Source organism: Bos mutus, chromosome 23 (genome assembly GCF_027580195.1).
Source record: "Bos mutus isolate GX-2022 chromosome 23, NWIPB_WYAK_1.1, whole genome shotgun sequence".
Lineage (NCBI taxonomy): Eukaryota > Metazoa > Chordata > Mammalia > Artiodactyla > Bovidae > Bos > Bos mutus.
The window spans coordinates 45,251,488-45,265,888 of NC_091639.1; the positions used below are offsets into that span (position 1 = coordinate 45,251,488).

Genomic DNA, 14,401 nt, shown 5'->3' on the forward strand with positions numbered 1-14,401 from the left:
ATTTGTCATTTTTGCCCTTCTAGTATCAAAAATAATTAGGACCACTTTACAAAGCAGAAAAATTAGAAACATACCAACAGAAAAGTCAATGCATAACTAGCCAAAAAGACCTGAGTAGTTTGGATCCTGTTAAAACAGACCAAATTATTCTGATTTCTTGTAATAGTTTGAGTATTCAAAGTAATACTAAGCATTTTCTCTAACAGTTATTTGAAAATAAAGTGACTGACCATATGCGCAGATATTATATATATATATATGCATACATATTTTGAGAAAATATAAAAATACTCATGCTAAATATCTCCCTTCTTAAATGAAAGAGAATAAATAAGGTCAATTCCCACCCTAATCATTTATTTTTTTGCTATTTAAAAATTTTCCGTATTGTTGGAACAGATTAAGAAAATATTTAACTCATGGATGGTTTCTTTGCTCATTTAATAGTGAATTACTTATCAACAACACAAAAACTAGTTTTGGTGATTAAAATCATGTAATCCACAAACATTTTAGATCTGATATGCTTAGAGTCTCATTTAGGACATACTTATACTTTGTATCCCTCTTAAAAAAATAAAAAGCCAAATCAAGAATCACAATAGAAACTAGCATCACAAGTTTAATATATTTTAAAACATAGAAATATATTTAAACAGCACATTTAAAGAATAATATAATAGACTTTCATTTCTTATTCTTATAATGGTATACCATTAATTCAAAAATATATTACTTAATGTACCCCCAATAGAGTTATTATCAAGTTTACTTTAAGATAATCTGTATTTTAAAACAACATTGCAATATTCCTGAATCATGAACAAACCCATAACATTTTTAAGCTATTTTTGATACAAGTTTTACTTAAAAAGTCCAAAAGGGTGATTAATAAATGATGCTTTATGAGTATTTTAGATGAACTGTAAATAATCCTAGCCGTGGAGCCCACATAAATAGCAACTTATGCACTAAATGTCATTCTTCCAAAAGTCAGTGGGTTAAAGACAAGCCTTAAAAGGCAGAGAGAGAAACAGAGAGAGAAAATAAATTAATTTCAGAGGGAAGAACACACAGGCACATACACGCAACAGAACCTTCCCACTTGGAATTATTTGTGCTTGGAGGAAGGTTTACAAAATCCCCCTCCAAAATAAGGTTTTCAATGAGCTCATTCTCCAAGATATGAAAAATGGATTTCAGCTGTTCTTTCGAAATGGCAATTCTGTCAAAGCCATTCTGGGATTTGGGGTAATTTCCTCCAGTTGAGTTTCAGTGCTTTTACCCTAAATAAAATCCCTTGCATCACATCAATCAGCAAACTCAGTTATAAAAGAGAGCTACAGAAAGCGGCTCTGTCGGTCGCTTTGCTCGGGTATATTTTATGCATGCAGTGACTCTCATCTGAGGGGAGGGAAGGGGAGCACGTGTAAATGTTTCTTTATTTTGGACTGTTTTTAAATCTAAAAAAAAAAAAAAAAAAAACACTGCAGTAGTAGTGTTCTAGATAATAGGCAGACATGATTTATTTGAGGTAAGAAGGTTGTACTACGCTTTTTTAGTGTTAACTTGGAAAATTATGGACACAGGCTCAAGTCTGTCTCCACAGAATTCCTGAAGCTTTGAGCTCTTTGCAAAATCTACAACCGGTGAGCCAAGAAGGAACGCTTTCCTACAGCTAAACCAATTCTGTTCAAGCAAACAGTTACAACAATTACGTGCAATCTTTCAGCTTCTGTGTTCTGCTCCCGTTTATTTACTCAAATCGAGCTCAACATTTCACTTTATCTAATGAAGCAGAAACTCTCAAAGAAAAATTGTGTTCCTCCAAGCATTTTTTTTGGGGGGCTGGTTATTTTTTTAAGTTTCATTCTAAATATCAATAAATATCCTATCAGTTTACATTGGCACAGCATAACCAAATGCATTCAGCTTCCTTCAACAATACTTAACAGTCAAAGGAGTTCTGTCTAATTTCAGAAAATCGTATAAAAATTACATTAAAAATATTGAATTGAATTGGACTCAGCATATCCTATTAAAAATTAGACTGGGCAATTTTTTGCATAATGAAGTGAGCTAAAATACATTTTACTGCAAAGGCATCCACAAAAGAGAATATATACCTTTAAATAAATAAAAGTGACTATATACATGCTCTTGTACATAGGTTACAGAGATGAAATGAGCCAGACTAATTTTATTAAATTCCCCTTTTATCTGAAAGGATATTTTTTATTGTAGTCATAAACCTCCATACAGATCTTTTTTCTTATTACCATTATTATGCACTATTAGTGGCAACCACACGAACGCACGACCATATTTCTGTACTTTTTCAAAATGACATTGGAGCTGTCATCAAAGTACAACACAGAGATGGCATTTAGTTTGGTTGGCGCGCAGCAAGGCTTTGGTACGTGGTCAGGAAACATCAGGTGAACCTGGTTGGGTGGGAGGAAGAAAAGGTTTTACTTTTTAAGAAATAAAATAGATATTTTGTCTGCAGTTTTAAGGTGACATTCTTGTTTTATCACTGACGATCAGGCACTCTCTTAAGTTACCTCCCTCTCTTCTATTTTTGCTCCATGGTGAGGTGAGCTGGGAGCTGGTAGTGAAGGATGTGTATCCTTAAGTATTAACACCTAGACTCGACCCACTGGTTCTAATTACATGTTGGGGCTTTGAAAAACATTCTACCAAGGAAGGAAAACTCTCTCTATGGAATATTCAGTGGAAATTTTCCTGGAGGAAAGAACATGGTAACTAGGACTGGGCTGCTTTTAGTTAAAATGGCCACTTCTAGGTACTTCATGAGAAACACGTAAGTTATGAATGCAAAATCAACAAAGCCACAGCACTCGACTGTAGAAAGATCTGGATCTAAGAATTATTCGTAAAAGGATAACTAAACAATAAATCAACGCATTTTTAACAATAAAATTAAAAGCATGCAAATTCTGCATTTCCTTTGGTAAAGGAAGCATAAAAATCACAGCAAAATAAACTCCAGGTAAAAATCCAATACTTGCTTTAAAGCAATGATTTCAACTCTTCTCCCCATAATGTTTTACCAGATTGGCCAGAGTTTAGCATCCTTTGACTTGCTTTCTCCCCTAGACAAGTGCCCAAAATCAAGCTAAGTTCAATCAGAAGAAAGAAGCCTAGATATGTTACAACTTGAATATACATCCCTACCTCTCCCCCTACAAAGCCTGAAAAGGTAGCTGAAACATGGACAGTGAAATGCTTAAGTAAAGGATTTGTTCTCATTTTCTGCAAACTGGCACGTTTACCTCTGATCTTCAACAATCAAAGAAGGAGCCAGAACTCAGTTCCCCCTTTCCACCCGCCTACCCCGGCCCTTCCCCCAGAGGAGTTTATGGGAAGTCCCACTGCAGAGTCCTCGGGGATCGACAAAGAGAAAATACAGCTCTTAGAATCTTGGCTGCAAACCCTCCTGGCTGAAATGATATAGGAGTCCTGCCTATGGACAGACATGGCAGGAAAAATGAGGTGATCCGACACGGACGTGAAATTTCCTAAGACCTCACAAAGCTGCAAGCTGGATGGTTCTCCAAATTTCAGAGGCAGCCTGAAGCCCTCCTTGGCTTTATCCTCCTCAACCCCCTCACCCGTGATGGATGGATAACCCCCTGCTTCAAGGATCACCTCACCCAGCCATTGTTCTGAAAAAAAATGAGATTGTTCTTCCATCATGTCTCAAACGTGTTCGCCACAAACCTGCTTTCCTTTAACAACAAATGTGCCTGTGTTCTTGTTTCATGTCCGTCACAAAATAAACAGAATGCACAATGCCAGGAAAAAAAAAAAAAAAAAAAAACACCGAACTTCCCATGTTCCCTTCAAGTTCTGTGATGACTTATGCTCCACATCCCAGGACAGCGATACAGACGAGGGGCCTGTTCCAAGTCCGTGTCAGCGATTTAAAAAATGTTTGTTTTTAGACGCTGCCTTCTAGACTACAGTCCTAAAAGCTGACAGTATGTAATTATATATTTATTTTTAAGAAAAGAAAAAAAAAGAGAGAGATAGGGGTATTTGACAGAGGTTTTTCAATAATTAAGCTTTGCAGAGCCAGAGCGAACTTGGATGTGTTAGATGCATATCTAAGGAAACAGCGAAAGCTCTCTGAGTCATTGAAATGACAGTACAAAGAGCTTAATTTCTGGGAAATTAAGTGGCATTTCTCTATAAATAGTGGCTGTGTTCATCTGTGACCCTACAGATGGACAGTGAGGAGGGCTCTTCCTCTAAGGCATGAAATGGAAGCATCCTTCTCTCTGCAACGGGCTTTCAGCTGATAGAAGGCTGGACCCCCAGACATTCATCTTACTGGAGGACATCTGAATATAACAACTTTTCTTATGCTGCATACCTGCTCTCCCTGCCCCAACACTGATACCATATATCAGGACGCGCTTATAGGGCTTCCCTCATGGTTCAGTGGTTAAGAATCAACCTGCCAAAGCAAGGGACAGGGATTCAATCCCTGGTCTGGGAAGATTCCACATGCCAAGGGTACCTAAGCCTGCACACTGCAACTGCTAAAGTCCATGCACGTAGAACCTACGCTCTGCAATAAGAGAAGCCACCAGAATGAGAAGCCTGAGCACCGCAGCTAGAGAGCAGCCCTTACTTGCTGCAACTAGAGAAAACCCAACTGCAGCAGTGCACACCCAGGGCAGGCAAAAAAAAAAAAACGAAATAAAATTTGTTAAAGAAGTGCTTATTTTTATGGATAGCATAAAAACATATCATAGACATAGCATGGACATATCAAAACTTAAAATACCCCTAAGAATTGACTCTATACTTGCATATGGGAGGCTCATTGGTCAAAAATCAACAAAAAGAAGAATATTTCTATGGCATTGGCAGCACAAAGCAAGCATGAAAGAAAATGCTGGTTGAAATTTAGACTCCATTTCTTCACTTTAGACAGTGAAATAAGAGCTGTAGCAACCTAAGGTTTTCTTTCAATTTATATAAATTTTGCAATCAAGGAAGAAATAATAGTTTCTCCCCACACCTATAAGTTTGCTGAGTATGATATATTAAAGAAATTTAGGGTGTAAAAATCAGTGTTAGGGAAGGATAGACATGAGCAAATGTTTTCCATTCATTATTAAAAAGCAACTTGATAATTTTACATGATTGTATTCTGAAATAAATCTCTTCAAACTTGGGGGAGAAAAGAATATTTATAAGTGACTACCTTTCAAAATACATATTTGTTTTAGTTCTCTGCTTCCACTCTACTTCAAGGTTATTTCCAAAGTCTTTAACAAAATCTATGTTCTAGTTGCCACAGAGGTGCATCTCTGTGGTCTAGCTATCCGCTAGTGCCTCTGAGGTCAGTAAGATGCCAACAAAACGTCAAGTCAAGGATTTCATCCGTCAAGGTGTATACACCATTCTTATTCAGAAGGGAACTGGGATGTTATTTCCATCAACTTTAACTTTTCAATAAATTTCAAAAGAAGATAACCTTCTGAAGAGTCAACTCTTCACACATTCTAATAGCTGCTCTTTCTGTTGGTCATAAATAAGCTTCACCCACAAGGATAGATTTTTTTTTTCTACAGCTCCTGCTCTCCTACTGTTATCTACCAAATAACTCTATTCCCATCAGTGTCTTGATTCCAAAATTATTTGTTCTCTTCCTTCTGTCCTGATTACTTATAGTTGAAATGCTCCTGTGAACCCAGTTTTGACGTGGGGTCACATCACACAGCCTATGCATCTTCTAGAACCTCTTCCTCGTCTGCCAGAGGCCGCTCCCCCATCACATTAAAAGGTACGGATGTTGGAGTCGGACTCTCAAGGGTTTTCCTGAGCTCATAAGATAAGTACAATCACTGAGAGACCATGAGATTAACATTTCATTATCTCCTTCATAAAAATTAGCCTATATTAGTAGAGATTAAATCACTTACATTCCTAAGTATGGGAGGGAAGAAATGAAGATTAATTTCCACCTTAATGATTATAAATGAAAAAGATATCAAAAAAAAGGAAACAAATCTACTTGTATTCTACACTGAAGAGCTTCCATGATACCAAAGTATGTTATGGAACATTCTTAAACAAGGAGTTTAAAAGCCATCAGATGAAATTCAGCACAGCTATTATTCAAAGTTTTTGTAATGACTGCTAATGAATGGTTAGGTTAGAAACAGCCCCTGCGTGGTTAATCATATTGTCTACTGAAGAAATCAGTGCAAAATACCATTTTGTGTGATTGCTCCAATTTTCCTTGCTGAATCTTTCCTCATTTTGGAATTAGGATTTTTCTTTAGAGCAGCCTGAATTTCCTGACTATATCCACATTTCTTACTCTGGCACAATTTTTACGTTAGGAGTTTGAGAAGAGAAGAAAATGCATTTTTAACTCCAAATAGATGCTTTTCTTTAAAGTAACTTTATAAGAAGCTTGCATCATAAACCACTTTCTATTCTACCAAAAGAAAACTTACCAGAGTCTGAACTATGGCATGATTGGTGGCATTCATATGGGCATTGAGTGGAAAAGAACATTCTCCATCACAATAAAATGCAGCATATCCTTCTGGCGCTATAATCCAGTCCTAAAAATGCACGAAAGCAGAAGAAATAATATCACCAACATAAAAGCACAGAAAAACAATTCTTACAGAATACTTAAATATAATTAATATAATTCAATATAATATAATATTAAATTAAATACTCTGGATTGGTTTCTCTTTTTGGTCCAACAATTATTCTAATAAGACAGGCTCCCCAAAGCCTTTAATTTATGATTAAGTTAAAGTTTACAACAAAAGTATAAATATTTTCACAAGGAATTGTCCTCTGTAATTTCTCCCAGAGGTCACTACATAAGATATTCCTAGCCTGTATTAGCCCATATATTCATGAATAAAGCTGCAATCGTGAAATAGCGTTCTAAATATTGTTTAAACAGGAAATGATGAACTCTGCAAAGTTCAACTGAACCAGAAAGGAAAAGAAGAATAAACTTAATTGAGATAATTCTCATTACTTCTTAATAACTCAGTCCTGCTTTAGAAGCTTGACAACCTCTTAAGGCGCTAAGATTTGTTCCTTGTCCTGTTTTTCTTTCCAATCATGTGTCAACTTTATAGTCTCTTCAGAAGAAATGAGTTGGAGAAAAATCCTAAGCATTGTATACGAAAGATTTTAGGAAGCTAAAACATTGGCACTTCAGATGGTGGCCCTGATTTTTTTTTCCCAGAGATATAAAACTTGTCACTGATGTAAAATTATTGAACAATTAATGTTGAAGGTTTATCATAAAGTTGAAAATGCTCACATGTGACTATGACTTCTCAATATAATAGCTTCTATTCTGAGGATCCATTGTAATGGAATAATCTAACAATTTAATTTAAACTCTTTTGGCATATGAAAATTACTGTGGTTAAATCTTCCTCCTCACTGTTTGTGAAGCTTATGTAAAACACAGCAATATGATTTCTAAGTAAAAGAAAAAATTTTTTCTCTACGTCTAACTTACCACAGACAGAGTCAAGGATTCTACTTCCTATACCAGTAATTTGTGACTGTAGGAGGCAAATGGAAATTGCTTGAGTTAATCTGAAAAATGGGAACTAAAATGGAAATTTGGGTATATTTAAACAACAGGGCTTCTTTTTTTCACTTTCTAAGGTTGCATTTGTTCTTCAGCATAATTTTTTTTTTACCATAAACTCTATTAATTATGTTTCAATAGTGAAAGGATAATGCAGAAATAAAAATGATGTGGATAATCCTTATATGGAACAGTCAATGTCAAAAATAATTGGTATGTTCATTGCAGCACTGTTTACAATAGCCAAGACATAGAAGCAATCTGAATGTCCATTGACAGATGAATGGATAAAGAAGATGTGGTACATATATACAGTGGAGCAGTACTCAGCCAGAAGAAGAAACAGAATTGGGTCATTTGCAGTATGTGGATGGACCAGAGTTTGTTATACAGAGTGAAGTCAGAAAGAGAAAAACAAGTATCTATATACAGAATCTAGAAAGATGGTCCAGATGCGCCTGTTCCTGAGGATAGCAATAGAGACACAGATGTAGGGAAAGGGTGTGTGAACCCAGCAGGGGAAGGAGAGGGTGGGACAATTGAGAGAGCAGCACAGCCGTATGTTCACTACCATCTGTAGAACAGGGAGTGAGTGGGGCTCAGCTCGGTGCTCCGTGATGACCCAGAGGGTGAGACTGGGGGCAGGTGGGAAGGAGGGCAAGGGGAGGGGATACAGGTACACAGATAACTGATCCACGTTATTTTAACAGCAGACAACACTGTAAAGCAATGATACTCCAATAAAAAATAAAATAAATTATAAAAAATAACTGGCTGCTGTATAGGAAAGATTACAAAGATTAAAAGAGATTTAGGATTGATACAAAGCAGAAAAGAAGCAACCAATTTGACCGACCATTCTTACCTGCCATCCCAGATCCCGGAAACTCACATAGAGTTCATGCTTTTTACAGGCTTGTTTTTGTTCACTGGTGTTATAATCTGAAGGTGAAAATCAGATTGTCAACAAATGGCAGTCTATCGGGTATATTAATATTTCTTTTGTGAGGTCACTTATAAAGTCAAAAGGAATCTGTATTTGAAGTTGTAGAACATGAGTTTGAATCTCAAAGCGAAAGCCGCTTACTAACTATGTGAACTTCAAGCAAGTCACTTGTGCTGAGTTTCTGCTTCTGTAAAATGCAGACCTTGAGGGGTCCGGACGAGGATCAGGTTGGGTCCTTTGTGTTATGACAACAGTAGCCGGATACCTGCCACTCAGTGAGTGCTCATTCATTAACTAACTCAAACCGCAGTTGTGCTTACTATACTTAAGCGTATAAAATATTCAAACGCTATGTTTTGTATTCTTTCACAAGGCAGGCACTGGGAAAGTACCAACTGGGATGTTCCAGAGTACATGTTATCTTAATATGTATCTTAAACTCAGGATCCCCAAAGTGGAGCTGCTGATTGCCCCCCACCCCCAGACCAATTTCACCTGCAGATGAACCAATTTCACCTGCGAGCAACTTCCCAGGCAAAACAAACACTGTAGTCAAAACATACTCTGGCCTCTCACCTCCACAACCAATCTGTCAGGAAATCCTTACTCATTTTACCTTCATTTGAAACTCAGCCACCCTCACCAGCTCCATGACTGGCTCTGGTCCACGCTGCTATCCTCTCTTTCCTGAATCACTGCCACATGCTCACTGCTATTCCTCCTGCTCTGCACTGTCCCCATCCCATCAACACAGCCAAGTGGACCAAGCGTCACGCTCCAGCATAAAGTCTCACAGTGGTTCCTGCATCATCAAGGCTCCCAAGGTTCTACGTGATCCAGCCCCATCACCCTCTGGCCCATTTGCTCTCCTTCACTCTACTCCAAACAGCCTCTGCGCTGTTTTGCACACAGGTCTGCTTTCTCTCACCTTAGTTCCTTTACTTTCAACAACCCCACCCTTCCCTGCAATGCTCTTCCCCTGAATATCTACTTAGACAACGCTCAGAGCTTCCTCAACTCTTAAGCATCATCTTGTCAACAGAGCCTTCACTGACTCCCCTGTTTCATATCCTAACCCCTGCTCTCATATTTCTCACCCCTCCTGCTCTGATTTTTTTTTCCATTTTGCTTACCATCCCTTAATATGTTACACCACTTACTCGTTCACCATGTACACCATTTCTTGTCTGTTTCTTCCCTCTAGAATAGAGTGTCAGCTCTCTAGGGGTAAATATCTTGCCTGGCTCCATTTGGTTCTCTGATACCCCAAATGTCAGAAACAGGGCCTGGCACACAGTAGATACTAAATAATTAAGAACTGAAGAATGGATGCTTCAGAATGTTCCAGGAATGGCTTGAAGCAAAGGAAATACACGCTTTCCGTAACTTATTATGGAATATAATCTGAAAAATCCATAACCTTTGATAATTGTTGAAAAAAATTAAGAATTCCACTTGCATCTGGAATAAAGTAAAATACAAAAGAAAAACAGACCATTACAGAAAATGTCTAGTCATGCTTTATAATGGAACCCTTTTAATTATTTCCAATGCAAAAAAATGAAAGAGGAAAAAATTTAGGGTGATGGGAACTGCGAAATAATTTATTTTTAAAGAAGACAGCTAATGTTTTCTTCTAGGAATAAATACTACTTTCATCTGACAGTTGTCTCTGGCAAATCAACATAGAAGTTTGCTATAAAGAGCAGCCTGTTGTAAGGTGTCACCTTCCAGTTTAATTATCCTCAACCTCTAATGAAAATGAAGTCACATCAAAGATCTAAAAGACCTGTCTTAACAGATCCTGTCATCTGCCTTTCATAGTGACATCAGCTAATTATTTAATTAATGTGAGTCTAGCAAAGAAGGTAATGATTAAATCTGAATGCAGAAATCCTTTTACTTCTAGACCAGTGTTATTCCTATGTGTGACTACCTTCATTAAACCATGTAAAACAGAGAGCCAGTAGGAATTTGCTGTGACTCAGGGAGCTCAAACCGGAGCTCTGTGACAACCTAGAGGGGTGGGATGGGGTGGGGTGGGAACAAGGTTCAAGAGGGAGTGGACATATGTATACCTATGGCTGATTCATGTTGATGTATGGCAGAAACCAATACAATATTGTAAAGCAGTTATCCTTCAATTAAAAATAAATTTTAAAAAATTCCTATCATAAAAACACATCAGTCAAAGAAAACATAGAAAACTTGAGCAAGGAAACTCTGACACTTTGTTCATGCATGCATACAATCATTCATGCACTAACTACATTTAGTAAGCAACTACATGCCAACACTGAGCACAGGAGAATGAATACAATTTCTGTCCTTAAGATGCTCACTGTTTTATTAACAATAAACTAAAAGATCTGAAAAAAATAAATATATAGATAATGACAGAAAATGGAGGAAACTGAGCATTTAGCACTCCTCTTCTTTGGGTAAACTTTTAATTGAAATAGCAAAAAAAGTTAACTTTGCCCAAGCAATGAAGCAGCATAAAGTACAATAAGTATAATACCATGAAATGGATAAGTTTGAATATTATATCATTTTTAGGAAAAAGGAATAACTCAAGTCTGGTATTAGTTTGACTAGATAAACTTCTTGATATTTAAAATAAATAAATAAAAATTTTAAAGTGTCAGCTATGCATTAGAGCAAGGGACAGCAATTTATTTTTCCTCAAAAAGGACAGATAATATATATTTCAGGCTACGGGGTTTCCTTCACAATGATTCAGCGTTGCCCCAGTAGCATGAACGCAGGATTTAGGACGTATTGATAAAAGGATGGATGTGACTGTATTTCAAACAAACTTTGCTTATGGGTCCTAAAATTTGAATTTCACATGATTTCTGCATGAAACAAAATATTATTCTAAGTGTTTTTTACACATCTAAAAATGTAAAAACCATTGTTAGGTCATACAAAAACAGGCAATGGCTTATTTTGCCAAATCCTGCATCAGACAGTCATGGGAATATTTATTCATCCATCCTTGTCTTAATAAAAACCATTGAATGTGAATAAAGACCTTATATCCAATAACACATCTGAGTATATGTGAAAAACTATAACTATGTCTATGGCCATTTGAATTCTGTGTTTATAAAAAAAGAAAGTAAAACTTAAAAGTCAAAATAGATCTGTTCCATCTATGCAGCTTTTCATGCAGGCTAAGTGATGTATATACTGCAACATCACATAAAGGTAACGAGCAATGAAATTTATAACAGAATCTGGTTCCAAGAGTCTGATTTCATAGAGCGTTCGGACCATATGCTTAGTTGGTCAGAAATAAAAATTAATGGATACTGAGTAAATGTTGTACCCAAACCAGCAAAGTCTGTAGTTAGCTTTACTAAATGGTTGGCAGAAAAACCTCTGAGAAGAAAGGCAGAGAAATTAGATTTATATTTTTTAAAAACATTGATCGGCAACCCTTCAAATATGAAAATGAGCTGGACATGACGCTGCTCTTGACAAACCCGCCTAGAATTCAAGAGTGTCACCAGAAACTGCTACACATTCTGAAGTCACAGCCAACACTAGAAAAGCATTCCTCAACCACAAGGCAGGTACCACAGACACAGTATTTCTGTTTTGCCTGTTAATGGCAATAATATTGGAAACCAGTGCCAAAACAATGACTATTGTTAAATACTTGTTGCCAATTTGTTTATGATCAATTTCTGGAAAAAAATGCAAATTTATGTTTTACAAGCTATTTGACTATTTTTTCTTCCAGTTTTATTGAGATGTAATTGACATACAGCACTGTACAACTTTAAGATGTACTGCATAATTGTTTGACTTACATCCATCATGAAATGATCACCACAGTAAGTTTAGTGAACATCCATGATCAAGGACTTACAGCTGAACAAGCTGGGTTTAGAAAAGGCAGAGGAACCAGAGACCAAACTGCCAAACATCCACTGGATCATAGAAAAACCAACAGAGGTGGGAGGGGGGTTCAGGATGGGGAACACGTGTACACCCATGGCGGATGCATGCTGATGTATGGCAAAACCAATACAATATTGTAAAATAAAAAATAATAATAATAAAATTTTATTATTATTTATTTTTTTAATTAATTTTATTTTATTTTTAAACCTTACATAATTGTATTAGTTTTGCCAAATATCAAAATGAATCCACCACAGGTATACATGTGTTCCCCATCCTGGACCCTCCTCTCTCCTCCCTCCCCATACCATCCCTCTGGGTCGTCCCAGTGCACCAGCCCCAAGCATCCAGCATCGTGCATTGAACCTGGACTGGCACCTCGTTTCATACATGACATTTCACATGTTTCAATGCCATTCTCCCAAATCTTCCCACCCTCTCCCTCTCCCACAGAGTCCATAAGACTGTTCTATACATCAGTGTCTCTTTTGCTGTCTCGTATACAGGGTTATTGTTACCATCTTTCTAAATTCCATATATATGCGTTAGTATACTGTATTGGTGTTTTTCCTTCTGGCTTACTCACTCTGTATAATAGGCTCCAGTTTCATCCACCTCATTAGAACTGATTCAAATGTATTCTTTTTAATGGCTGAGTAATACTCCATTGTATATATGTACCATGGCTTTCTTATCTATTCATCTGCTGAGGACATCTAGGTTGCTTCCATGACCTGGCTATTATAAACAGTGCTGCGATGAACATTGGGGTACACGTGTCTCTTTCCCTTCTGGTTTCCTCAGTGTGTATGCCCAGCAGTGGGATTGCTGGATCATAAGGCAGTTCTATTTCCAGTTTTTTAAGGAATCTCCACACTGTTCTCCATAGTGGCTGTACTAGTTTGCATTCCCACCAACAGTGTAAGAGGGTTCCCTTTTCTCCACACCCTCTCCAGCATTTATTATTTGTAGACTTTTGGATCGCAGCCATTCTGACTGGTGTGAAATGGTACCTCATAGTGGTTTTGATTTGCATTTCTCTGATAATGAGTGATGTTGAGCATCTTTTCATGTGTTTGTTAGCCATCTGTATGTCTTCTTTGGAGAAATGTCTATTTAGATCTTTGGCCCATTTTTGATTGGGTCATTTATTTTTCTGGAGTTGAGCTGTAGGAGTTGCTTGTGTATTTTTGAGATTAGTTGTTTGTCGGTTGCTTCATTTGCTATTATTTTCTCCCATTCTGAAGGCTGCCTTTTCACCTTGCTAATAGTTTCCTTTGATGTGCAGAAGCTTTTAAGTTTAATTAGGTCCCATTTGTTTATTTTTGCTTTTATTTCCAATATTCTGGGAGGTGGGTCATAGAGGATCCTGCTGTGATATATGTCAGAGAGTGTTTTGCCTATGTTCTCCTCTAGGAGTTTTATAGTTTCTGGTCTTACGTTGAGATCTTTAATCCATTTTGAGTTTATTTTTGTATATGGTGTTAGAAAGTGTTCTAGTTTCATTCTTTTACAAGTGGTTAACCAGATTTCCCAGCACCACTTGTTAAAGAGATTGTCTTTAATCCATTGTATATTCTTGCCTCCTTTGTCAAAGATAAGGTGTCCATATGTGCGTGGATTTATCTCTGGGCTTTCTATTTTGTTCCATTGATCTATATTTCTGTCTTTGTGCCAGTACCATACTGTCTTGATAACTGTGGCTTTGTAGTAGAGCCTGAAGTCAGGTAGGTTGATTCCTCCAGTTCCATTTTTCTTTCTCAAGATCGCTTTGGCTATTCGAGGTTTTTTATTTCCATACAAATTGTGAGATTATTTGTTCTAGCTCTGTGAAGAATACTGTTGGTAGCTTGATAGGGATTGCATTGAATCTATAAATTGCTTTGGGTAATATACTCATTTTCACTATATTGATTCTTCCA

General features: G+C 37.0%; 1 protein-coding gene across 1 annotated transcript in view; it reads right to left on the reverse strand.

The window, feature by feature from the left end:
• Nucleotides 1–374: 374 nt before the first annotated feature.
• Nucleotides 375–14,401, reverse strand: part of BMP5 (bone morphogenetic protein 5) — a 143,860-nt gene continuing 129,833 nt past the window's right edge. Inside the window, exons 5-7 of the mRNA XM_005902648.3 lie at nucleotides 8,484–8,560; nucleotides 6,501–6,611; nucleotides 375–2,444 (exon numbers count right to left, since the gene is read on the reverse strand). Of these exons, the coding sequence (XP_005902710.1) occupies nucleotides 2,295–2,444; nucleotides 6,501–6,611; nucleotides 8,484–8,560 (338 nt within the window). The 3' untranslated portion in view covers nucleotides 375–2,294. The remainder of the gene's footprint in view (nucleotides 2,445–6,500; nucleotides 6,612–8,483; nucleotides 8,561–14,401) is intronic.